Source organism: Pristiophorus japonicus, chromosome 2 (genome assembly GCF_044704955.1).
Source record: "Pristiophorus japonicus isolate sPriJap1 chromosome 2, sPriJap1.hap1, whole genome shotgun sequence".
Classification (NCBI taxonomy): domain Eukaryota; kingdom Metazoa; phylum Chordata; class Chondrichthyes; family Pristiophoridae; genus Pristiophorus; species Pristiophorus japonicus.
The window spans coordinates 62,825,833-62,851,060 of NC_091978.1; the positions used below are offsets into that span (position 1 = coordinate 62,825,833).

The 25,228-nt window shown below is 42.4% G+C and overlaps 1 protein-coding gene across 16 annotated transcripts in view; it reads right to left on the reverse strand.

The window, feature by feature from the left end:
- Nucleotides 1-393: 393 nt before the first annotated feature.
- Nucleotides 394-25,228, reverse strand: part of LOC139238943 (transcription factor 4-like) — a 652,736-nt gene continuing 627,901 nt past the window's right edge. For all 16 annotated transcript variants that reach the window (XM_070867526.1, XM_070867515.1, XM_070867541.1 and 13 more), the window contains 5 exons: nt 14,197-14,332; nt 11,918-12,068; nt 8,894-9,126; nt 3,261-3,403; nt 394-778 (listed from right to left, as the gene is read on the reverse strand). In XM_070867526.1, coding sequence (XP_070723627.1) covers nt 3,267-3,403; nt 8,894-9,126; nt 11,918-12,068; nt 14,197-14,332 — 657 coding nt within the window. In that variant the 3' untranslated portion in view covers nt 394-778; nt 3,261-3,266. The remainder of the gene's footprint in view (nt 779-3,260; nt 3,404-8,893; nt 9,127-11,917; nt 12,069-14,196; nt 14,333-25,228) is intronic.

Here is a 25,228-nt window from a genome sequence, read left to right on the forward strand (position 1 = left end):
AGAGGGTGTGACCTATTTTCCATCAAATACTATATAACTGCAGGAAAATGACAGGAATTAAAAATCACAAAAAAAAAATCACAGGCATCGCAATATAGATACGGATTACATCACCAACAGGCCCATTATTCCATCCGTTACTCCCATGCAGACAAAGGAATGGCTAAGCAGTCATCACCTAAGTTACCATTAGGACAGTTGCTGGTTTTTGTGAATACTGGATGTAGACGGGCAGCAAAGCTTCACTCTCTCCAGAGAACAAACACTAGCTGACTAGAACACCAACGAAACAAAAGAATGTTAAATTGTATTTTTTTTCCTTTTTTTTATATCAGAAGTACACTTTTCATTATTGCAAGGTTACGATTTCAAATAAATATTTTTTTCAACCTACAAATTGATTTTTTTTTTATTTTATTTTTTTACAGAAGTTCAGGCACAAATGCATTTTCCACAGTGTGGAGAAGATTGCCATTCAGTCTCTAGGCTGTACATTAACAGCTTGCAACATACTGCTCAACATTCTGAATGATATGTTTAGAGTTTGTCCCCAAGTCGTACTTTGCTTGTTGGGAATGCAGTATTCTCTTTTTCCTCGTTCTTTCTCTCTCTCTCTCTCTCTCTCTCTCTCGTCTGTGATTCATTTTCGTGACTGCTTTTAATGTGTCTCCATTTTACAAAAAAAGGGGATTGGGCAGAGTGTTTACATTGTTGTAAGATAATACAGTTGTCAAGGAAGTGGTCTCTCACTTATTTTTGTTGATCTGGCACCATGGGCCTATAAAAAGAAGAAAAAAGTTTAATCAATGATATATATAATCTTCATTTTATTCCCTACATCACTTTGCCTCAGGGTGGTAACTCATAACTCTCTGGTATTTGCCCAATTATCCATTCTTCACATGTTGGTGAGTGTTGGCTGGCTATATGACTTTGGTGGGCACCGTTGCTGAGTCCCATTCTATCTTTGCTCAATGTCCACACACACAAGGACTTTCCAGCAAGGAAAGAGGACAGTCAGTGGAGAACAATCAGTAAGAACTGCAGCTATTATTCCCCTAGTATCTTAAAAACATAATAATTAGGAGTAGTGTAGGCCATTCGGCCCCTCGCGCCTGCTCTGCCATTCAATAAGATCATGGCTGATCTTCTACCTCAGCTCCACTTTCCTGCACTATACCCATATCCCTTGATTCCCTTAATATCAAAAAATCTATCGATCTCTGTCTTGAATATACTCAACGACTGAGTTTCTACAGCCCTCTGGGGTAGAGAATTCCAAAGATTCTCCAGCCTCTGAGTGAAGAAATTTCTCCTCAGCTCAATCCTAAATGGCCGACCCTTTATTCTGAGACTATGACCCCTGGTTCTAGACTCTCCAGCCAGGGGAAACATCTTCCCTGTATTTACTCTGTCAAGCTCGGTAAGAATTTTGTATGTTTCAGAGATCACCTCTCATTCTTTTAAACTCTAGAAAATATAGGCCTAGTCTACTCAATCTCTTCTCATAGGCCAATCCCTCCATCCCAGGAATCAGTCTGAAGAACCTTCGTTGCACTCGCTCTATGGAAAATATATCCTTCCTTGGGTAAGGAGATCAAAACTGTACAAAATACTCCAGGTGCAGTCTCACCAGGACCCGATATAATTGCAGTGCGACGTCTTTACTAAGGCACCGCAGCCAATTGTAACACACCCACCATCATCCCTGTTAACAGAGTAGTTCAGCACAAACCATGCACTCTATGTTTTCCCTCTCTCATAAATACCACTTCCTTTTGTAATGATTGTGCTTCAATCATTTAGCTCATTGTTCTATATGGATCATCATTTATTTTTAAAATCTTTAGATTCTTCTTCACCCCTCCTGCAACAAGAGGATAGCAAGTGATCCGTCCCTAATCCTCTGAACCAGCTATTCATGGGATTAGCCAAGCTGGCTCATATGGGGGAAAAACACCAATACAGATGAGTCAAATGGCCTGTTTCTGTAATACTCTGTGATTCAAAAGTGTACAGGAGTGCCTAGACAACAATAGCTTGCTCTTCCATTCCCCATCCCTTTCTTTCTAATAAAGGCACCTTACTTCTGCTGTGCAATTTCCTCAGGTGATGATTAAGACTTGAACCTTCGTGTGTTGGGACAGATCTGTGCTTGCACTAGCTGCCACAATGTGGTACTGCGCCAGTATTCTGTGAAACCACCGCACTGCATTAAACAACATTTTAATGCTTTAACATAAAACTGACTTCCAAACATCTGCTGTGGGCCATAGCTTACTGCTGTTCCACCATAACTGTGTATTTTATATTTTGTTCTGTAACTGGCGACTAATATGTTGCATTCCACCACACAAAAAAAAGAGCTGGATGTACTGCTGTGTGAGATCATAAAAAAGATTAGTGCTAAGGCCTCAAATGTAATCATTGGGAATTTTATTCTTTCTGGCATTGACTGGAATAGCGGGAACAATTTGTATGCATAGAAGAGTTTATTAAAGTACTTCAATATATTTTTTTAAACAGCAGGTGAGGAAGCCTACAAGGAGAAAGGCAATATTGGATTGGTCCTGACTATGGAGGATGAAGGAATAAAGTAAGTTGAAGTAAAGGAACACTTGGGCTTTAGTGATTATAAAGTTGTTAATTTTAAGATTGAAATGAAGGCAGAACAGCTAATCAAACTATTAAGAAAGTGGATCCTAAGAGAGCAAACTTTGAGAGATACAGTAATGTACGAGCATTATTGGATAGATTTTTGGATATTAAGAGAATCAAGGGATATGTGCAGAAAAGTGGAGGAGGTAGATGATCAGCCATGATCATATTGAATGGCGGAGCAGGCTCGAGGGGCCGAATGGCTTATTCCTGCTTCTAATGCTTATGTTATTATAAAAGGGAAGAACTATTTATAGAGAATGCCTTAGAGGAAAAAATTGAGTGTTTTAACAACATACAGAAACAAGTTCAACACCAAACTGGAAAGTCAAATCAACATGGATGCAAAGGAAAATCATGGAAGGCATTAGTGAGAATGAATGGTTGTATAAAATTCTGAAGTTTACAGGGATGGAACATAAAATGGGGTCAGACAATTAATCAACAAATCTCCCCACATATTTTCTGACAGAAGTAAAAGTTGACATTTTACAAAAGAGGACATATATACTGTGTATTCTGTTATCGTTGAGAGAATCTGTAATATATTGGCTGCTATCATCCTTTTACATAGCAGCTGAAGCTAGCATGATTTCAATTACCTCTTTTCACATTGGGCCCATATGGTTGGATGTGTCTCCCATATTCGGGTGGACTCCTGCAAGGGAGTGTGGCGGTGTATCTGTTGACACTTTTTCCTCCTCTCTTCTTTTCAGACAAGCTGCTTTAGGGTTCAGGTTCCTCTCTTCAGGAGAAAGAAAATGTTCAAAGTGACCATAATACACTTAAAAAGGAAAAATCTACAGGGCCGTGGGGAAAGAGCAGGGGATTGGGACTAATTGGATAGCTCTTTCAGAGAGCCAGCATATGCATGATCGGCTGAATGATCTCCTGCTGTGCTGTATGATTCTATAATCTGCTCTTTGGATTAACAAACAGTAATAGTAATAGGCGTTATGCCAGTTCTCCAAGGATTCTGCCAATCTTCTGCCAAAGTTATGGCGGGAGATCAGAAGAACCTCCGAAGAAATTCTACCGATGCCCCCGTACGATGTTTGGCCACTTTAAAAGCTAATTTGTCTAAAACTCAGGAAAGATTTCAAGGGTGGAATAATCTATAAGGTTTAAAATCTGGGACTTGAGAAAACTAAAACCCGTAAGCAAGGGCACTGATTTATGGCTGCTAAACAAGTCAGGTTCTATTAGCATTACATGGGACAGCGGGATTTTTAATGAATTTTTGGAGATTACATTGCATGATTCCATCCGTTTATAATTAGACCCATTGGTCAAATTCCACTTAAAATTAAAGTAAACTGTGAGGAGAACACAAAGGGGCTGCAAAGAGATATAGGCCAATTAATTGATTGGGCAAGAAGGTGGCAGATGGAGTACAATATGGGGAAGTGTAGAATTATCCACCTTGGTAGGAGGAATGGAAAATGAAGGTGAAAGTAAATGTTGGGATTCACAGAGATTTGGGGGGTTCCTGTACACGAATCACAGAAAGTTAATATGCAGGTACAGCAAGCAATTAGGAAAGCAAAAGGCATGTTGGCCTTTATTGCAAGGGGGTTGGAGTATAAGAGTAAGGAAGTCTTGCTGCAATTATATCATCATCATCATAGGCAGTCCCTCGAAATCGAGGAAGACTTGCTTCCACTCTGAAAGTGAGTTCTTAAGTGACTGAGCAGTCCAATACGGGAATTACAGTCTCTGTCACAGCTGGGACAGACAGTCGTTGAAGGAAAGGGTGGGTGGGAAGACTGGTTTGCCGCATGCTCCTTCCGCTGCCTGTGCTTGCTTTCTGCATGCTCTCGATGATGAGACTCGAGGTGCTCTTCCTTATAAAGGGCTTTGGTGAGACCACACCTGGAGTACTGCGTACAGCTTTGGGCCTCTTACCTAAGGAAGGATATACTTTCCTTAGAGGGGATGCAATGAAGGTTCACTAGATTGATTCCTAGGATGAGAGGGCTGTCCTATGAGAAAAGATTGAGTAGAATGGATCTATATCTTTGAGGATGAAATGAACAGGGTGGATAAAGGGGAACCAGTGGATGTGGTGTATTTAGACTTCCAGAAGGCATTTGACAAGGTGCCACACAAAAGGTTACTGCACAAGATAAAAGTTCATGGGGTTGGGGGTAATATATTAGCATGGATAGAGGATTGGCTGACAAATAGAAAACAGAGTCGGGATAAATGGTTCATTCTCTGGTTGGCAATCAGTAACAAGTGGGGTGTCGCAGGGATCAGTGCTGGGACCCCAACTATTTACAATCTATATTAACGACTTGGAAGAGGGGACTGAGTGTAACGTAGCCAAGTTTGCTGACGATACAAAGATGGAAGGAAGGGCAATGTGTGAGGAGGACATAAAGAGGCTGCAGGAGGACATAGACAGGCTAAGTGAATGGGCAAGAATTTGGCAGATGGAGTATAATGTTGGAAAGTGTGAGGTCATGCACTTTAGCAGAAAAAAATCAAAGAGCAAGTTATTATTTAAATGGAGAAAGATTGCAAAGTGCTACAGTACAGCGGGACATGGGGGTTCTTGTGCATGAAACACAAAAGAATAGTATGTAGGTACAGCAAGTGATCAGGAAGGCCAATGGAATCTTGGCCTTTATTGCAAAGGGGATGGAGTATAAATGCGGGGAAGTCTTGTTACAGCTGTACAGGGTATTGGTGAGGCCACAGCTGGAATACTGCGTGCAGTTTTGGTTTCCATATTTACGAAAGGATACTTGCTGTGAAGGCAGTTCACAGAAGGTTCACTAGGTTGATCACGGGGATAAGTGGATTGAGTTATAAGGAAAGGTTGAGTACGTTGGGCCTCTACTCATTGGAATTCAGAAGAATGAGAGGTGATCTTATAGAAACGTAGAAGAGTATGAGGGGGCTTGACAAGGTGGATGCAGTGAGGATGTTTCCACTAGTGGGGAAGACTAGAACTAGAGGGCATGATCTTAGAATAAGGGGCCGCCCATTTAAAACAGAGATGAGGAGAAATTTCTTCTCTCAGAGGGTTATGAATTTGTGGAATTCGCTGCCTCAGAGAGCTATGGAAGCTGGGACATTAAATAAATTTAAGGCAGAAAAAGACAGTTTCTTAAACGATAAGAGGATAAGGGGTTATGAGGGGCAGGCAGGGAAGTGGAGCTGAGTCCATGATCAGATCAGCCATGATCTTATTGAAAGGCAGAGCAGGCTCGAGGGGCTTTATGGCCTACTCCTGCTTCTATTTCTTATGTTCTTATGTATATTCTCTGGAGTTTAGAAGAATGAGAGATGATCTGATTGAAATGTATAAAATTCTTAGAGGGCTTGACAGGTAGATGCTGAGAGGCTGTTTCTCCTGGCTGGAGGGTCTAGAACTAGTGGGCATTGTCTCAGGATAAGAAGTCGGCCATTTAGGATTGAGATGAAGAGAAACCTCTTCACAGAGGTTTGTGAATCTTAGGAAGTCTCTACTCCAGAGGGCTGAGGATGCTCAGTTGTTGATTATATTCAAGACAGAGATTGCTAGATTTTTGGGCACTAAGGGAATCAAGAGATATGGGGATAGGGCATAAAGTGGAGTTGATGTAGAAGATTAGCCATGATCTTACTGAATGGCGTAGCAGGCTTGATGGACTGTACGACCTACTCCTGCTCCTATCTCTTATGTTCTTATGTAACATTAGGTGGCGAATAAGATTTTCATTGGTCTTTTGGAAATCGTATTCTGCAATTCTGTCCATTTTTTCCGTGAAATCTGCAATTCAGAAGTCTTGCCCTTCATATCTGTGGAGCAAATGTTCAGTGCCACTAGAGGGAGCACTATTTACATGGGTACTCCAGCTTTAATATATGAGGCAGATTTGTAAAATAACCATGTTTTCTATTAACGGCAGATACAATGAAGTGGGGAACACATTAAATATTCTTATCAGAATATTTGACCAAATAAAGCCAAATGAAAAACAAACACAATTTACATCATAGCTTTAACCACATTAGTCAGGACTGCAATTGTAAAGTGAAGGGCATCAGTGATTGTAATGGAAAATGCATACTACTGGTTTGATTTATCTCTGTATATTGAAATGCAGTGAACTTTGTGACAAAGTGTAAAGGAAATTATAATTTTTGATGTACTTTTTCTTATTTGAAATTGTATTTTTTTTAATGGAAAAACCCTGGTTTCCTCCCAGTACACAAAGGGCCAAAGATTGCAGTTGGAGGCTTCCGTGGGCGGATGCCTCCGACCACAACAAAAACTACGAAGATACCCGGTGGTCCCGGAGGAACGTAGACTTTGGCTCTGAGGCCTAGCTGCGCAAAGGCCCATGCATCCCAGGAGCGTAAGCGCATCCTGGGATCACGTGGGCCTGGACCACCAATCACAATGTAATATTCCCATTCATGGTAATGACAGCTCTGTTTGTATGGAGCTGCCATGACTATGGATGGGAATTCCCTCAAAAACAAAGAAAACACTTTACATAAATAAAAAACCTCACTTATTTAAAATTAATATAAATTGAATTAAATTAAATTGATTTAGAATAACAATTATTTTTGTGAATTTTTTAAGATATGTTTTAATAGTGTTAAAAATAAACTTACCTTAATGGACTGGGATTTTAATATAAAAATTAGTGATTATTGTTTATCTTTATAGATTTTTAAATTCTATGCTGGTAAAAGACTGTACACCTGCTTTTACCAGGTGAAAGGGTTTCAAGGACATTCGCTGGGCTAGAGTTCAGCAAATAGCCCAACTCTCCACCTGCAAAGACCCTTCTCCCAGGGATGCAAACGATCTGTCAAAAGAAATGTTGATAGATTGCAAGTGTCGGATTCGGCTGCATGTGCAGTGCAGGCCTAAAACCGGAACTTGCGGGGTCTCTTCGGGCACATTCACACATCGTACGCACCGCAATTTCAGGGCCAACATTTATGTAGGGTTACATCGTCATTTGCCTTCACTAGATGTAGTTGGAGAATGATGCAGGTCTCAGCAACAGAGAAAGCAGTTAAAAAAAACTAGATCATTCTTAAAGGAAATGAAATCATAAGTAAACTATCACAAGGGATAAGGATAACTTGGAGTGGTTTCAATGGTTATTTTTCTTCACTTCTATGGGACACTTTAAAAATTGGAGGATATTTGTTAAATGTGTGTTAAGAAAATGATAAATTTTGTCCATTCTGCCTACTCCCTCAACAGGCCAAGTACAGTCAAGCTATTGTGGACACTTTCTAATCCATTGAATCTCTTGAAGAATATGTGCCCCCCCCCGAAAAAAAAAAACAACCATAAGTCCAGAACATTTATCCATTCTCACATCTCTACCATTGAACTATATCTTGCTGTCCACTATTAGATATCAGCCTTGGCTCTTAGTCAGAAGGTCACGGGTTCAAGTCGTACTCCAGAGATCTGAGCACATATTCTATAAGTGCAGTCTTTTGGATGAGATGCTAAATAGCCTCAGGTGGAAGTAAAAGATCACATGGCACTATTCGAAAAGGAGCAGGGGAGTTATCTTGGTGTCCAGGCCAATAGTTATCCCTCAACCAGCATCATTAAAATACATTATTAGGTCAGCTATCTCATTCCTGTTTGTTGGTCCTTGCTGTGTGCAAATTGGCTGCCACATTTGCCTACATTCATCATCATCATAGGCAGTCCCTCGGAATCGAGGAAGACTTGCTTCCATTCTTAAAATGAGTTCTTAGGTGGCTGAACAGTCCAATATGAGACCGTCACAGATGGGACAGATAGTCGTTGAGGGAAAGGGTGGGTGGGACAGGTTTGCCGCACGCTCTTTCTGCTGCTTGCGCTTGATTTCTGCATGCTCTTGGTGATGAGCCTACATTACTACATTGTAAAATACTTAATTGGCTTTGGGGTGCCTTGAGGATGTGAAAGGCGCTGAAAAATGCAAGTTATTTCTTTCTTTCACTGTAGGCATTTCCCTCCAGTCACAACAGCAGAGGACTATGTGTCAGTGGAGTATTCAATCATCTCGGTCTATACCTATTACTAGAACCTCTGATGCTACCAATCAAATATTGATTCAATTCTTTGTTTTTTAAGAAAGTCAACGTTAACTGTTTTTGTTGGGAAATCTATTCTGCACGTTCATATTTAATGTGTTTGGGAAGGAGAAAATGACGTGGGAGGATGAGGAAAGTTGTTGGATGACAAAATTCAGCTGAACAGTTCCACATCTCTACTGACCTCGCACTTGCTGTTCCAGGCTCAAAATAACAGCAACGGCCTGGTGAAGGATCAATAGCTTTGTCTGTGGCTTGTCGCTCTTCAGGTGAAGCTGCACCATACGGCCAAGTTCCTTAAATGCTTCATTAATGTCGCGCACACGCAGACGCTCGCGAGCATTGTTTGCCATTCTTCTTTCTCGCTCGCGCTCAGCCTTCTGCTCAGGAGAAAGATCTTCATCGTCATTATTATTGCTGAGGAAACAAAATAAAGAACACTTTGTATAAATGAGTAGGATATGGAATAAAGATATAGGGTTCAATCTTCCCCAGTGATTTGCGCCGTTTTTTTGGTGCAGGCCGCTTTTTAAAAAAAAAAACAAGTTTCCCCGATCAATTTGCACCAGCGTAACTCAGTTAGTTACAATTTTTTTAGGTACGTTTTTTTTCAGCCAAAGGGGGCGTAACCTGCCACCCGTGCCAATTCTAGCCAGTTCGGCAAGTTTGGCCAGCTGAGAGTTACTCCAGTTCTTCTTAGGCCGGCATATGTGGCCTCTGTAGAAAAACCTTCTGGAGAGCTAAGGGAATCGGCACAGGTAAGATGCCCGGACAGCAGCAACAGGAGAGGTAAGAGAAGGGGGGAGAGCGGGGGAGCCTTTCGGGTATAGTTAGGTGTGGGGACCGGGAGGGAGGAGGCCATTCGGCCTGGGATAGATGCGGAGGAGCGGGACTGAGAGGCCTTTCGGCCTGGGATAGATGCGGGGGAGCGGGACTGGGAGGAGGCCATTCGGCCTGAGATAGGTGCAGGGAGCAGACCAGGAGGCCATTCGGCCTGGGCTAGGTGTGGGGGAGTGGACCGGGAGGCCACTCGGCCAGGGCTAGATACGGGACCGGGAGGGAGGAAGTCACTCAGCCGGGGCTAGATACAGGACCGGGAGGGAGGAGGCCACTCAGCCAGTGCTAGGTGCGGGACCGGGAGGGAGGAGGCCACTCAGCCAAGGCTAGATACGGGACCGGGAGGGAGGAGGCCACTCAGCCAGGGCTAGGTATGGGGGACCGGGAGGGAGGAGGCCACTCAGCCAAGGCTAGATACGGGACCGGGAGGGAGGAGGCCACTCAGCCAGAGCTAGGTGCGGGACCGGGAGGGAGGAGGCCACTCAGCCAGGGGTAGGTGCGAGACCAGGAGGGAGGAGGCCACTCAGCCAGGGCTAGGTGTGGGACCGGGAGGGAGGAGGCCACTCAGCCAGGGCTAGGTGTGGGACCGGGAGGGAGGAGGCCACTCAGCCAGGGCTAGATACGGGACCGGGAGGGAGGAGGCCACTCAGCCAGAGCTAGGTGCGGGACCGGGAGGGAGGAGGCCACTCAGCCAGGGCTAGGTGCGAGACCAGGAGGGAGGAGGCCACTCAGCCAAGGCTAGGTGCGGGACCGGGAGGGAGGAGGCCACTCAGCCAGGGCTAGGTGCGGGATTGGGAGGGAGGAGACCACTCAGCCAGGGCTAGATACGGGACCGGCAGGGAGGAGGCCACTCAGCCAGGGCTAGATACGGGACCGGGAGGGAGGAGGCCACTCAGCCAGGGCTAGGTGTGGGACCGGGAGGGAGGAGGCCACTCAGCCAGAGCTAGGTATGGGGGACCGGGCGGGAGGAGGCCACTCAGCCAGGCCAGATACGGGACCGGGAGGGAGGAGGCCACTCAGCCAGGGCTAGGTATGGGGGACCGGAGGGAGGAGGCCACTCAGCCAGGGCTAGATACGGGACCGGGAGGGAGGAGGCCACTCGGCCAGGGCTAGGTGCGGGACCGGGAGGGAGGAGGCCACTCAGCCAGGGCTAGGTGCGGGACCGGGAGGGAGGAGGCCACTCAACCAGGGCTAGGTGCGGGACCGGGAGGGAGGAGGCCACTCAGCCAGGGCTAGGTGCGGGACCGGGAGGGAGGAGGCCACTCAGCCAGGGCTAGGTGCGGGACCGGGAGGGAGGAGGCCACTCAACCTGGGCTAGGTGCGGGACCGGGAGGAAGGAGGCCACTCAGCCAGGGCTAGGTGCGGGACCGGGAGGGAGGAGGCCACTCAGCCAGGGCTAGGTGCGGGACCAGGAGGGAGGAGGCCACTCAGCCAGGGCTAGGTGCGGGACCAGGAGGGAGGAAGCCACTCAGCCAGGGCTAGGTATGGGGAACGGACTGGGTGGCCCTTCGGCCTGGGGTAGGAGCAGAGATTGGCACGGGAGATCGGCACCGGCATTGGGAGGGGTGGATTTTAATAATTTAATGGAGGTAAGTTGCTGCAATGTATTTTAATGTGCTTGTGCAGGTTGCGGGATGGCGGTATGTTTCCCTTTCCAGCCTCAGCCTGCATTGTGTCCCTGGTTACTGTGGCAACTCAATCTTTTTGGCGCAGATCAAGGCTCCATCCCCAAAACTAAAGGACAGGCTAGGCTGCACCATAATGAAGAAATCCAACGGGGAAACTTGGAACATTTTTTTGGGGTGTACTTAAGCCCCCAAAAAGCGGGCGTAACTCTTCAAGTACACCAAAAAAAAGCTTTGGGGAAAATTGAGCCTATTCATAGGAACATCCGGCAAATACATGATCAGCACAACAACCCAATATCTTCCTCACTTCACAAATCCTGAAGTAAAATCAATATTGTCAATTTGGTTCAGGTTTAAATGTAAAACTCTATCAAATATAAGTGCTGTTTACAAAATGTTTTCAACCTATTTATTATAAATGGATTCAAAATAATTGAAGAAAATCAGTAAAGCTGAACTTTGTATTTCATGTTCTATACTTTACAGATCTCAAGTTATCTAATGGGACTAATTAATTCAATCAAGTAAACACTCCCTGTTGCTAAATACCAATTTATAGGAAACGACAACCCTTCCATATTGTACTTGTGCCCCATAATCAAATAAAGAAGGCTGAGTACAAGGCCGACCCATAGAATTTTATAATACAAACCCTACACTCAATATTGAATGCTCACTTCATTAAATTCTGATGAGGAATTGAATGAAGTGCCTACTCATTTACTGTTATCATAGATCTTGACCTATTTAATATCTTGATATCCTTCTTGTCTTCGTCCGTCTTCTTGTCATCTGTAGATTTTGAATCCTGCAGATTCTCGTCCGCGTCGTCTTCTGACTTTATATCTGAGCTGACTGACGACACGCTCTGTCCTTGCAGGCTGCTGGAGAGAGCTGGAAGGGCAGCAGGATAAGTGATCAGCATTAACTGCAGGCAACAATTTCTTTCAGCAGCGTCACTGTTGCACTTTTTTTTAGATTTTTTTAGATTAACCTTTAAAATACAGTATCATACATAAAAAAACCTTTCTGCTTACTTGAAACTGCAATGCTCTGGCAGTTTGAAACATATGCACTTAAAACGTATTCAAATCAATGTTGGAAATTATAGAGTATCACAGAGTTAAGTTTATCCACCAGTCAATCATACACACGCATAAACCTGCATCGTCAGGAAGGATATATTGGCCTTGGAGTGAGCGCAGCACAGATTCAGCAGCATGGATTAGAGGGTTAAATTACCAGGGCAGGTTGCATGTACTTGACTTGTTTCCCCTTGAGGGATGATCTGATCGAGGTGCTTAAAATGTTAGAAGGATTTGATAAGGTGGATACAGAGAAACTATTTCCTCCGGTGGGGGAACAAGGGGACATATCTTAAAATTATGATTGAGGATGTTCTTGGGTGACAGGGTATTTGCATACAGGGTGTTTGCAGCCAGAAGTGAAACCAATTCTAAAACCGGAACACATTTCTCATCGTTGGAGGCTTGCAAATGATTGATTTGGATTAATGAACTTGAAGGTGTGCTGTGGGAAGGAACTGAGGATTGACCTGATGACTGAAGGATGGCACTTTTTACCATGGCCTTTTAGTCAGCTAATCCCCAGTTACCAAACAACATCACTGCAGTCATCTTATATCTTGATGAATGTCATTTTTAATATACAAGAGCATTGCAATTCTGAAAAAATTCTAAAAATATATCCTTAATCTTTGCACAATTGAGTATCTGTAAAATGGAGCAGTCAAGTATGAAAATTAGTAAAGTTCCTTATCACTGTGGGGCCAAAATTGCCCCTTTTTTGTTCACCATTAGCACCGCCGGTAGGCACTAATGGGACGCAATTACCTTTTGGTAACAAGAAAAGAATCCTGTTCCTAAGCTCTTAATTACAGTTTCAAGTTGTGTTTCATGGCAAGCTGATTACATTCTCTAAGGGAAGGTCCAGCAATTGCTCCATAATGCAGGAACAATTATCGAATAACATTTTAATCTTAACCTCTTTTTCCACTTAATTTAACTGAACTTTCCAAATTCAATTTCATCCCAAAAATGGCATGTTACATCATTGCTTTCAGCTCAGTCTCCCCTGTAGTCATATGTAATCTGCAATATTGCTTTGTGCAGTGAAAAGAAATCAACACAGACTTAATTTAAGTCAAAATGGTAGTGAGCTTTCTAGTATGCAATTGCTACAAAGACTCTTCTGAACAAAATGATGTGTAACATGGAAGGAAAAGCTATGTTTTACTCAGTGTATAAAGAGTATCCTAATCAGTAGCATGATTCTACATGGTTACTGGCTCAGAATTAACTCCCAGACCAGCCTAAAGTTGCAACTTCTATTAATATGAATGGAGCTGCTCTGGAATGCACGTGAATCCTCCCCGTTACTCATGTCATTCAAGTGTCTCAGGAGGAAGGAGACCGGAAATAATTGGTTTTCATGGGTGGCAGAAAAGATGTTTGCTTTGTAAAGGCAGTCGATATATGTCATATTTCTATAAAGGCACTGGACGGCTGCTTTAAGTAGAAAGTCTTTCCTTTGAGATTTGCCTTCCACTTTAATGTGACGGATGGAAATGGGGTGTGGAAAGCTTGAAGTTTACAAAACCATTGGCAATTAATATCAAATTATTGTAATATCTGGTCCATATAAGCAGTGTTCAAAATACCTTATCAATAGGCTTTTATACTCTTTCACATAACTACCTTATCCACATCGTACACCGCATGAACTAGTGCTTTATGGAAAATAAGTGCCTGAACTGCATCAACTCTGGAAATCATAAATGCTAACAGACGACAGCCCCAAGTAATACAAAAATAACCTCACCGCTATTTAGTTATAGTTCATAATATATTATTTCGCATCTTCCTAACAGAGACTTATTGATGCTGAACCCTCATATTTTAATTCAGAGCAGTTCTTTTCAACACACTATGATATGTGGATCTGTAATGGTACGCTTTATTTAAACTGCACTTGGGTAATGCTCTAAGCTGCCAGTACTTACCCCTGTATGGGTCCTGGGACTGGTTTATATCAGGAGATGTAGCTGCCTGCACTGGAAGCTGTGGAACTGGCACTTGGTTTGACACGATTGGATGGCTGCCTCGGAGCCCAACACCTTCTTCACGATGAGCTCCCACCTGGAATAAAAAGCACAAAAACACAGATCATTCAGCAGTTCTTGCCACCAAAAATCAAATTACTGAACAGCACCTCACTTCAATCACTTAAAAAATAGTACAAGCTTCCATACTGTGGCTGTTCAAAATGTCTTGACCACACAAGTGCCTAATACTGCCAAAGTCAGACCTGTGAAGATAGAAAGATTTCTTTAGATAGATTGGAAACTTGCTGGAATGAAATAGTTGGCATTTAAAACATGTTTGTTCCTAATTTATTTCCCTCCTGTACTGAAGACACTGGAGCATAGTTCCATAGACACCTGGCCTTCTACCAAATGACCATTCCCCAAAAGTCAGCAGTTCATTCAACTGTGGAGACTCATAACAGCTGGGCCTAATAATGTCTTTGCCTGATGTTGATGCACTTTCCACTAAGGTAGTGAATAGGAGAGGGAACTGTGGATAGCTAGTTTTCCCCTCTTTCTAGCCCAATGACATAGGTATGTCATGTAAAGGCTAACATTGTGTTAAATTACAATGGAGACTATAGCTCTCGCACTGTGCACAGTGCAGCTGAGATCTGATCAAGGTACAAGTAGTTTGATTAGAGATTGTATATTGCATCTGCTGCCAAGGTCTGATTTGAAATATTTGTACTTGAACCCATTAAATCCTTCATTCCTGACATTACTTCAATCTACTAATTCAACACCGGAGTATTCTATAAAAATGATAACCCAACACATTGCTAAACACACAGGCAAACATAACGTTTACATAGGTGTTTACATAGCATATACAGCAAAGAAACAGGCCATTCAGCCCAACCAGTCCATGCCGGCGTTTATGCTCCATTTGAGCCTCCTCCTGTCTTTTCTCATCTAAATCTATCAGCATAACCCTCTATTCCCTTTTCCCTCATAAGCTTATCTAGCATCCCCTTAAATTCATCTATACTATTCGCTTCCAACACTCCCTGTGGTCGCGAGTTCCACATTCTCACCAGTCTTTGGGCAAAGAAGTTTCTTCTGAATTCCCTATTGGTGACTATCTTATATTGATGGCCTCTAGTTTTGCTCTTCCCCACAGGTGGAAACATTCTCTCTGTATCCACTCTATCAAAACCTTTCATAATTTTAAAGACCTCTATTAGGTCACCCATCAGCCTTCCTTTTTCAAGAGAAAAGAGATCCAGCCTGTTCATCCTTTCCTGATAGGTATACCCTCACATTTCTGGTTTAGAATATGTTTAAAGAATTTCAAAAGTGAAATAATCTTTCAAGCTACTGAAAAGCATTATTAAGACCAGGACGGGCGAGACTGCTAGATTGGGTGCTTGGGTATCCACAAATTACTGAACAACTCCATACTATTGTGTACATCCAGATTTATAACAGACTTCATGGCCAATGCATCCACCAGTTTGCTGCCTACTGCCATGTTGCATATCCAAAAATTACAACAGACACAAAGGTTAACATTTTGGAATACCCAGTTCCGCTCCCCTCTCTTTAAATAACTTGCTCAAACCAGTTCATCTTTTTGTTCTTATTTTGCAAGATGATTTTATAACTCCTTTAACTACTGCAATGTATTCAAGAAAAGTGAGTGTTGTTATAAAGTCTATGTCAGCCTGATATTAAAGTATACTTTATTTAAGATGTTATAATGAAATATCCAACTGAGCTGAGCCATGATACTAATCATTGTGACTGTCATGGCAATACCATTTATCTGGATAACCTTAGCTCAGCTAATAATTATGTCACTCTTCGATTAATTCTGCTTCAGTTGTCACCGCAGCCTTACTTTCATCCAAACTGGGTGGAAATTTCTAGTGCTCAACCCACGGACATTTGTTTCTGCTTTCGAGTCCCAAATAATGAGTCACATAGCACCTTTATTTTAAAACATCCTTTCAGATAAAGAATGTCCTTTAAAAATTATTTTCTTCTCCCTTAACCATGCAAGTGTATTCCAATTCTATCTTTTATAAACTTATCGTCCTTCCATAATGGCTTGGTTAGTTACTCTGTGTGGTACTGAGAAGTGCAAACCAAGAGGGCTGCTGGTTCAATCTCCAGTCTGTGCTGTTCGCTGATCTTAGCCCAGGTAATGGTAGAGGCACTATTGGCGGCTCCAATGGCTAGGGAGGAGGGGTAAAAAGGAGCCAATATTTCTATTTCTGATTGCTATTCAGTGAACACTTGCTGGAAAGAGTGCATGTGCAGATGTCGAATGAAGACAGGATGGAGATTGACAGCGAAGGATTAGTCGTGCCATCCATGCTCACAGGTCCAAAATGGCTGCTGGGGCAGGGTACTAGAGGATACCCAGTACATAACCTGACCACATAGAAAAGGAGGGGAGAAAACTAGAGATAGTTAAAAACATTTTTTTTTTAAACACAGAAAATCAAATGTCTGCTACTCTAAAATTGTGCCATTTTGTTAGCATACTTTAAAAAGAATGATTATTGTGGAAATTATGAAACTATAGATGAATATTCTGTAGTGCTGTTACTATGAATAAGAAACAAAAGGTTGAAGTAATGATAACAAATAATTAAAACAATTATATTGTGTACAGTATATTGCAGCTTTTACTCAATACTTTCTGTGCTGTTATAACTTCAACAGGTCCAAAGGGAAGTATTAAATGCATTTTGTCTGCAGTTAGGAAGTAAACTTCTTATTAGTCTTCAGAAACCTCTGACTGACCTTGGACCTATCTGCCTCTCCTCCTGAAACAAGGAACATTGTATACAAGTGTTTAACTGGTCCTATGCTAGTTTTTAACATACTGCCCAATATTCCTCCCTCAACTGATACCACCACCAACAACAACTTGTATTTTTATCCAAGACTAGATTATTGAGTGACTCATTCATTTGCTGTTTGTGGGACCTATCTGTGTACAAACTGGCTGCCACATTTGCCTATGTAACAACAGTGACTCGAGTTCAAAAAGTAATCCATTGACTGCAAAGGACTTTGAGACATTTGGAGGACACGATGAGGTGCAGTCAAAATGCAAGTTCTTTTTTAAAATTAAGGCTCAATTTTTAAAGGGGACACCTGTGCCTCGTACTACCTCTTTACTCTGCCAAAGTTTTCACCTTTACGTTAATCTCTGTGGTTAGCAGCCTTTCAGGCCAGCGACGTGGCAACTGGCCCAGACATGACAGAGGTATTGGTGCCCCCGATACCTGTGTGACATTTACATGGGCTGAACTTTAGCTCAGAAGTTAGTAGCAATGAAAAGTGAGAGACTGAATTTTAAAAAGAGACTTAGATTAAAAGTACCAATACAAGTAAATTCACTCACTGATGAAACTATGTTTAAAGCCTTGGATGTTCAAAATCTATTTTCATCAAAAGGGTTTTGTATTTCCTCCAGGAATAACCTTGAAAAAGTCCACTTCAGTTGGAATTTCTAGCTTTCAAGCCCAAATTTGTATTTAGAGAACTTTTGAGCAGCCAGTTTACAAAGTTCCCAAAATAACAGGCACAGAAAGATCCAACCCACTGCTTGTCATCTTTATGCTAAACGGTTCATAACAGTATTCAGAGGTGGCTTTGTATAAATATGCTTTTATTTAGATCTTGACCTTGAAGACTGCTGAAATGTATGTTTAATATTAGAATTCCAGTGAACACATTCCATCTGCTATCATTTTAAAACTGATTTATTTCTCATTTGAGAATCAGTAAAATTTTACAGTTTTTTTTGCTTTGAAGTAAATTCCTAAATAAAAGGCGGGATGGTGGAATGGATACATCAAAAAAAAAGAGATGGGCTTGTCGGGTCTAATTGAATTTTCCCATTCCATAATATTGTTAATCTCTTACATACCTTGCTTTTTTTGTTTTAAGTGGTAATATATTTCACAGATGGGTGCATGTATATGGTAAGTAAAGATAGTACAGCATTTTATATACACACAAAATTGAACCAAACATACATGAGCAAACTTAAGTTTGAAACGTATGGAAGAATGATTTTATCAAAGCATATTCTAATACTGTCTCATCAAAATTCCCTCTTGAGAACAAATTTCACAGTAGAGGAAACACTGTCAAAAAGAGATCTGGCGCTACCATGTAATGCTCATCTTTTTTCTCTAGAGGGTGCAATGACACTTCACCATTCACACACACACACACACACACACACACAGAGCACAATACAACACTGCACACTCAGTACATCATTTAGTGACAAACAACATGGCAGAACAGTTCAGCCAGGTAAAACGTCAATTCATCTCCCAGGGTGCCTCTACGGAGGCTACTGATTCACTTCCATCTGTCTTCTATCATGTCCATGAACATAACTGACAATTATCTTAATGCCCATATGCTTAATTGTGGGCTTCACAATTCCCTTGCTACTTACCAACAATCCTGAAGGAATTCAGAACTGGCATCAGATTTTCATTTTAGGGAAAAAAAATCCTCGCCTGCCATTTTTTTGTAATGCCAGCTAAGCTTTTGACAGCAGCAGTGGCAGCACCATGTGATCTGGGCCCCCGCTCGCTGCAAATACCACAAAATGTCGAACAGCTTTACTAAAAGGCTTGTTGCGCGCTGGAAGCAATTTTATTAGCTTTCCTCGAATCATTTGCTTCAGAGTTCAGATCGGTGTCATTGTTAGCCCAACAATGTGGGGGCAGTGAATTTAAACCAAATGAAGCCTTGCGCTGACTAACCATGGAAAAACAAAACATTCATTATGAGAAATAACTTCATTTGTTTACATGTTTTACCTTTCATATCAGACAAAGCAGTATTATTGCTCATGGATGACTAAAAAGGTTACATTAACCAAAATAGAATTTGACACTTTTCCAGTGTGAAGCACTGCACTTTTATAAAAAAAATACAAATTTAATACAAGAAACAATAGCCTAAACATTAACCTATTTTTCTCTTTAAGATACTGTGCATTTCAGTTTTTTTTAATATCTTTTGATTTTTACAACATAGGAACATAGGACATAAAAAAATAGGAGCAGGAGTAGGCCATTCGGCCCCTCGAGCCTGCTCCACCATTTAATATGAGCATGGCTGATCCGATCATGGACTCAGGTCCACTTCCCTGCCCACTCCCCATAACCCCTTTTTCCCTTATTGGTTAAGAAACTGTCTATCTCTGTCTTAAATTTATTCAAGGTTATCATTGTGTTGAATTTATTTTCTTTGATAAAACTGATCATCAGTGTAGTGAATGGTAAACAAAAGCAGCAAATTTACTCAACTTCATCATATTCAGCAACAGATTGCATTTATATAGTGCCTTTAACACAGGAAGTGTCCCAATGAGCTCTGCAGAAGGAAAATACTAAATAATTAAAGGGAACGGACGCTGAGCCATGTAGTGAGAAAGTTAGGAGCATTAACTCAAAAAGTGCTCAAAGAGATAGAACAAATTCCATTTATATAGCACCTTTCATGTAGTAAAATGTCCCAAGGGTTTTCGAAGGAGCATAATCAGACAAAAATTTACACTAAAGGAGGAAACATTAGGTCAATATTATAAGAACATAGAAGCACGAGTAGGCCCCTCGAGCCTACTCTGCCATTTAATAAGATCATGGCTGAGCTGATCTTGGGCTCAGCTCCATTTCCCTGCCCGCTCCCCATAACCCTTTCTTCTCTTATCGTTCAAAGTTTGTCTATCTCCACCTTAAATATATTCAATGACCCAGCCTCCACAGCTCCCTGGGGCAGAGAATTCCACAGATTTACAACCTCTGAGAGAAGAAATTCCTCCTATGAGTTCTAAATGGGCGACCCCTTATTCCTAAACGATGGCCCCTAGTTCTAGATTCCAGCGCTTAGGGCTTAGACAGCTGAAGGTACAGACACCAGTGGTGGGGGTGAAGGATGTGCAAGAGGCCAGAATTGGAGGGTTATGGGGCCGGGGGAGATTACAGAGAAAGGGAGGCGGTGAGGTCATGGAGGGAACACAAGAACTTGCATTTACATAGTGCCTTTAACTTAGCGAAACATCCCAAGGCGCTTCTCAGGAATGTTATCAAACATTTGACACTGAGCCATATAAGGAGCTATTAGGACAGATGCCCAAAAGCTTGGTCAAAGTGTTTGGGTTTAAGTAGCGTCTTAAAGGAGGAGAGAGAGGTGGTGAGGTGAGAGGTTTGAGAAGGGAATTCTAGATCCTCTGGCTGCGACTGGTCATATAAGAGTGGAACCAATAGAGGGCAGTCGCAGTCAGCTGGGAGAGGTTTTGGAAGAAGATGGTGTAGTCAAACCACGTTAAAGGCTGTAGATAGGTCAAGAACTATGAGGAGGGTTAATGCACCATGGTCACAGTGGAACAGGCAGTTTAAGGTCTCCTTTGTTTAATGTCTTCTCTGAAGGATAACACCCCTGTCATTACAACGCTCTGTAGGTTTAAAAAAAACTCATTCTTGGGATAAGGGCATCGCTGGCAAGGCCAGCATTTATTGCCCATCCCTAGTTGTCCTTGAGAAAGTGGTAGTGGGCCTTCTTCTTGAAACGTTGCAGTCCGTGTAGTGAAGGTGCTTCCGCAATGCTATTAGTTAGGGGCTTCCAGGATTGTGACCAGGCGACAATGAAGGAACTGTAATATATGTCCAAATAGAGATGGTGTGTGACTTGGGAAGGGAACTTGAAGTTGATAGTTTCGCATGCAACTGCTGCCCTTGTCCTTCTAGATGGTGGAGGCCAAGGATTTGGGAGGTGTTGCCAAAGAAGCCTTGACGAGCTGCTGCAGTGCAACCTGTAGATAGTACACACTGCAGCCATGATGCACTGGTGGTGGAAGGGCTGATGTTTACCCTAGCAGGTGCTTTGTCCTAGATGTGGTCAAGCTGCTTGAGTTTTCCTGCAGCTGCACCCATCATTATACTCCTGACTTGTGCCTTGTAGATGGTGAAAAGACTTTGGGGAGTCAGGAGGTGAGACACTTACTGAATACCCGTCCTTTTACCTGCTCTAGTTCCCACTGCATTTACTATCCCCTCCCCAAAAAACAATTTTGCTAAGAGCTTTCTTGGGACTTCACCCCTTCCACCAGCGTAACTTTGGCTAGGGTTTGGCAGAAACCCTATTCACACATATAGCTGGCATATCTGCTGAACCTCCGCTGAAGTTGCATCAGCGGAACAGGAGAAACCCTGAGGAAATTTCAAGGGCTTGAATTTTTATTACAATGGACATTCCAAATGTCTAAATGGGAAGTGTTGTCTATGTTAGTGACTATAACATCACCAGCTATTTTTGTTATGGGGTGGATAGGGGAAACAGTGCATCTTAGAAAAATAGGAAATTGAAGGGCAATGCTGCAACAAAAGCAGTTCAACATTAATTTAAAAAACAAAGCTCAGAATTAAACATCTAAAGAATGGATTCAGGAGTGCCTACAAGATGTTCAACAAGAAGTAAAAACAGAAAGTTCAATTAAGCCTCAAGTTTTGTTTTGCAATTCACGCACACTATTCCATTATGTTATACATTTAATGCATTCTCATCACTCTTAATTTATTATTACTTTTTTTACTCCTCCTTTTGGTTCCTCTCTGTCCAAACATAACTGCCTGCTTCACAGCATGGGAGAGGTAAATATTTAAACATAAAGGTTCACAGCCCAGAAGGAGGCAATTTAGTTAATCTTGTCTGTGCTGGCTGTTAATGCTGTTCTTGATTTAGCTAGACATTGGTCGAGAAGATACTTGTCCTCTGACTTTTTCTCCCTCCCTCTGTGCAAATACCTGGACACTACTCAGTAGGAGGTGTGAAATCAAGCACTTGACATTTATTGAATCACTGACATGAAATGTGGCATGATGCGTTTGTAGTAACTCATCACTGAGCACCATGGTAATGCAAATAACCCTCCCCCCATTTTGCTAAGTTATTTTCACTTCCTGTTTAGATCTTTGCATTACTTGCAGACTCAAATGGTGGCTAGGGACTTGTTCTAAGGCCTTAGCTGATGTCATTTATGAACTAGTTAGTGTACAAGAGTATCACAAGTTGATTTGCCCCTTAAACTTTCCTTGTAACACCTGCGCCTTTGTTTAGTGCATATCCTGGGCCAGTCTCACTGGGACCAGGCCTCACCTTGTGGAAAATTTTGCGGGGAGGGAGAGGAGAGGACACAAAGACTGTGAACCTCCAACCCTAATAGAGAGTACAGTACACCAACATCTTAAACTACCTATACATGCATACATATACAAAAATATAGAACCATGGTTACTCCAACGCATTGGGTAATAATTCCCTTAAGTAACGATGAATTTAAAACAATAACTTGAAAATAATTAGCACCTTATTCCCAGTTCTGTGAGCTAAATGTTATTGTGAGTAAATGTCTGATTACTAAAAGCCTTTTGAAGTCTTGTTAGATTTGTCAAAGTAAACTTCTTCTTGATATTACTTGTAATCTACCGCTTACTAACCCCTTCATGTCTGGAAACATAGAAACATAGAAAATAGGTGCAGGAGTAGGCCATTCGGCCCTTCGAGCCTGCACCGCCATTCAATAAGATCATGGCTGATCATTCCTTCAGTACCCCTTTCCTGCCTTCTCTCCATACCCCTTGATCCCCTTAACCGTAAGGGCCATATCTAACTCCCTCTTGAATATATCCAACGAACTGGCATCAACAACTCTCGGAGGTAGGGAACTCCACAGGTTAACAACTCTCTGACTGAAGAAGTTTCACCTCATCTCAGTCCTAAATGGCCGACCCCTTATCCTAAGACTATGTCCCCTGGTTCTGGACTTCCCCAATATCAGGAACATTCTTCCGCATCTAACTTGTCCAGTCCCGTCAGAATCTTATATGTTTCTATGAGATCCCCTCTCATCCTTCTAAACTCCAGTGAATAAAGGCCCAGTTGATCCAGTCTCTCCTCATATGACAGCCCAGCCATCCCTGGAATCAGTCTGGTGAACCTTCGCTGCACTCCATCAATAGCAAGAACGTCCTTCCTCAGACTAGGAGATCAAAACTGAACACAATATTCCAGGTGAGGTCTCACTAAGGCCCTGTACAACTGCATTAAGACCTCCCTGCTTCTATACTCAAATCCCCTAGCTATGAAGGCCAATATACCATTTGCCTTCTTCACCACCAGCTGTACCTGCATGCCAACTTTCAATGACTGATGAACCATGACACCCAGGTCTCGTTGCACCTCCCCTTTTCCTAATCTGCTGCCATTCAGATAATATACTGCCTTTATGTTTTTGCCCCAAAATGAATAACCTCACATTTATCCACATTATACTGCATTTGCCATGCATTTGCCCACTCACCTAACCTGTCCAAGTCACCCTGCAGTCTCTTAGCGTCCTCCTCACAGCTCCCACCACCACCCAGTTTAGTGCCATTCGCAAATTTGGAATCCACATGCAACCAACAATTTTCTGGAAATTTGCAATGGATAATTACAATTCAATAGTCTAAGGCAGAGACCAGATTCCGCCATGCCAAAAGATAAGGCTGAAGTGTTTGCAACCATCTTCAGCCAGAACTGCCGAGTGGATGATCCATCACGGCCTCCTCCTGAGGTTCCCACCGTCACAGAAGCCAGTATTCAGTCAATTCGATTCACTCCACGTGATATCAAGGAATGGCTGAGCACACTGGATACAGCAAAGGCTATGGGCCTCCCGGCTGCAGTGCTGAAGACTTGTGCTCCAGAACTAGCCACACCTATTGCCCAGCTGTTCCAGTACAGCTACAACACTGTCATCTATCCATCAATATGGAACATTGTCCAGGCATGTCCTGTCCACAAAAAGCAGGACAAATCCAATCCAGCCAATTACCGCCCCATCAATCTACTCTCAATCATCAGCAAAGTAATGGAAGGGGTTGATGACAGTGCTATCAAGCGGCATTTAATTGCCAATAACTTGTGAGTGTGATTGTCTTGACATCAAGGCAGCATTTGACCCAGTTTGGCATCAAGGAGCCCTAGTAAAATTGAAGTAAATGGGGATTAGAGGGAAGACTCTCCACTGGCTGGAGTAATACCTAGTACAAAGGAAGATGGTTGTGGTTGTTGGAGGCCAATCATCTCAGCCCCAGGATATCGCTGCAGAAGTTCCTCAGGGCAGTGTTCTAGACCCAACCATCTTCATCAATGACCCTCCCTCCATCATAAGGTCAGAAGTGGGGATGTTCACTGATGATTACACAGGGATCCATTCTTCTCAGATAAAGTAGTATACTCTGAGGTCAGGACAAAAGTCAGGTGTCTTCACCAGACTTATTTTGAGTTGCTCGCTCACATTGCCTAATAGCCAGCTAGGAATGGCACTGGAGGAGGACACTGACCCTGAGTGAGCTGCAGTTGATGATAGCCCAGGCAGACAAAGCAAAAATTGAAGGAACATATCGTCAAATGAAAACAAAATGGCAGTGTGAGCAAAGATCGAGTTTTAGTTGCGATGTATTCCATACTGACCTCATCTGAGACAAGTCAGAACAAAAAATAAACACACGTTGGCTTGAAGAAAAATAGACAGTAGAAATTTAAAAAAACAGTACATTTTAAATAAATATGTTAGTCAGCACTTGAAAGAGAAAGAGGTAATTGTTTTGACTGGAACTCTGAATATAGCAGGGTCTTTTATTATATTGAGTGAAATAATACTTAAGTTACTGCATTGCTGTGTGAGCTATTTCGATGCAGACGTTAACCCTCTTCTCCCTATTCATTAAAGTCCCAGTTGGTTATTTTAATAAACTTTCATGCTCAATAAGATTACCATCTTACAACTGCACTTATCCCTTTTGTTTCAGACTGACCTCCTTGTTAATTTTGCAAAGTTCTGAAATCAACCAACCAAGCAATTTCCTTGACAGCCTATCTAAAGAATCCGTCCAAGGAGATTGCTGCTTGATTGATT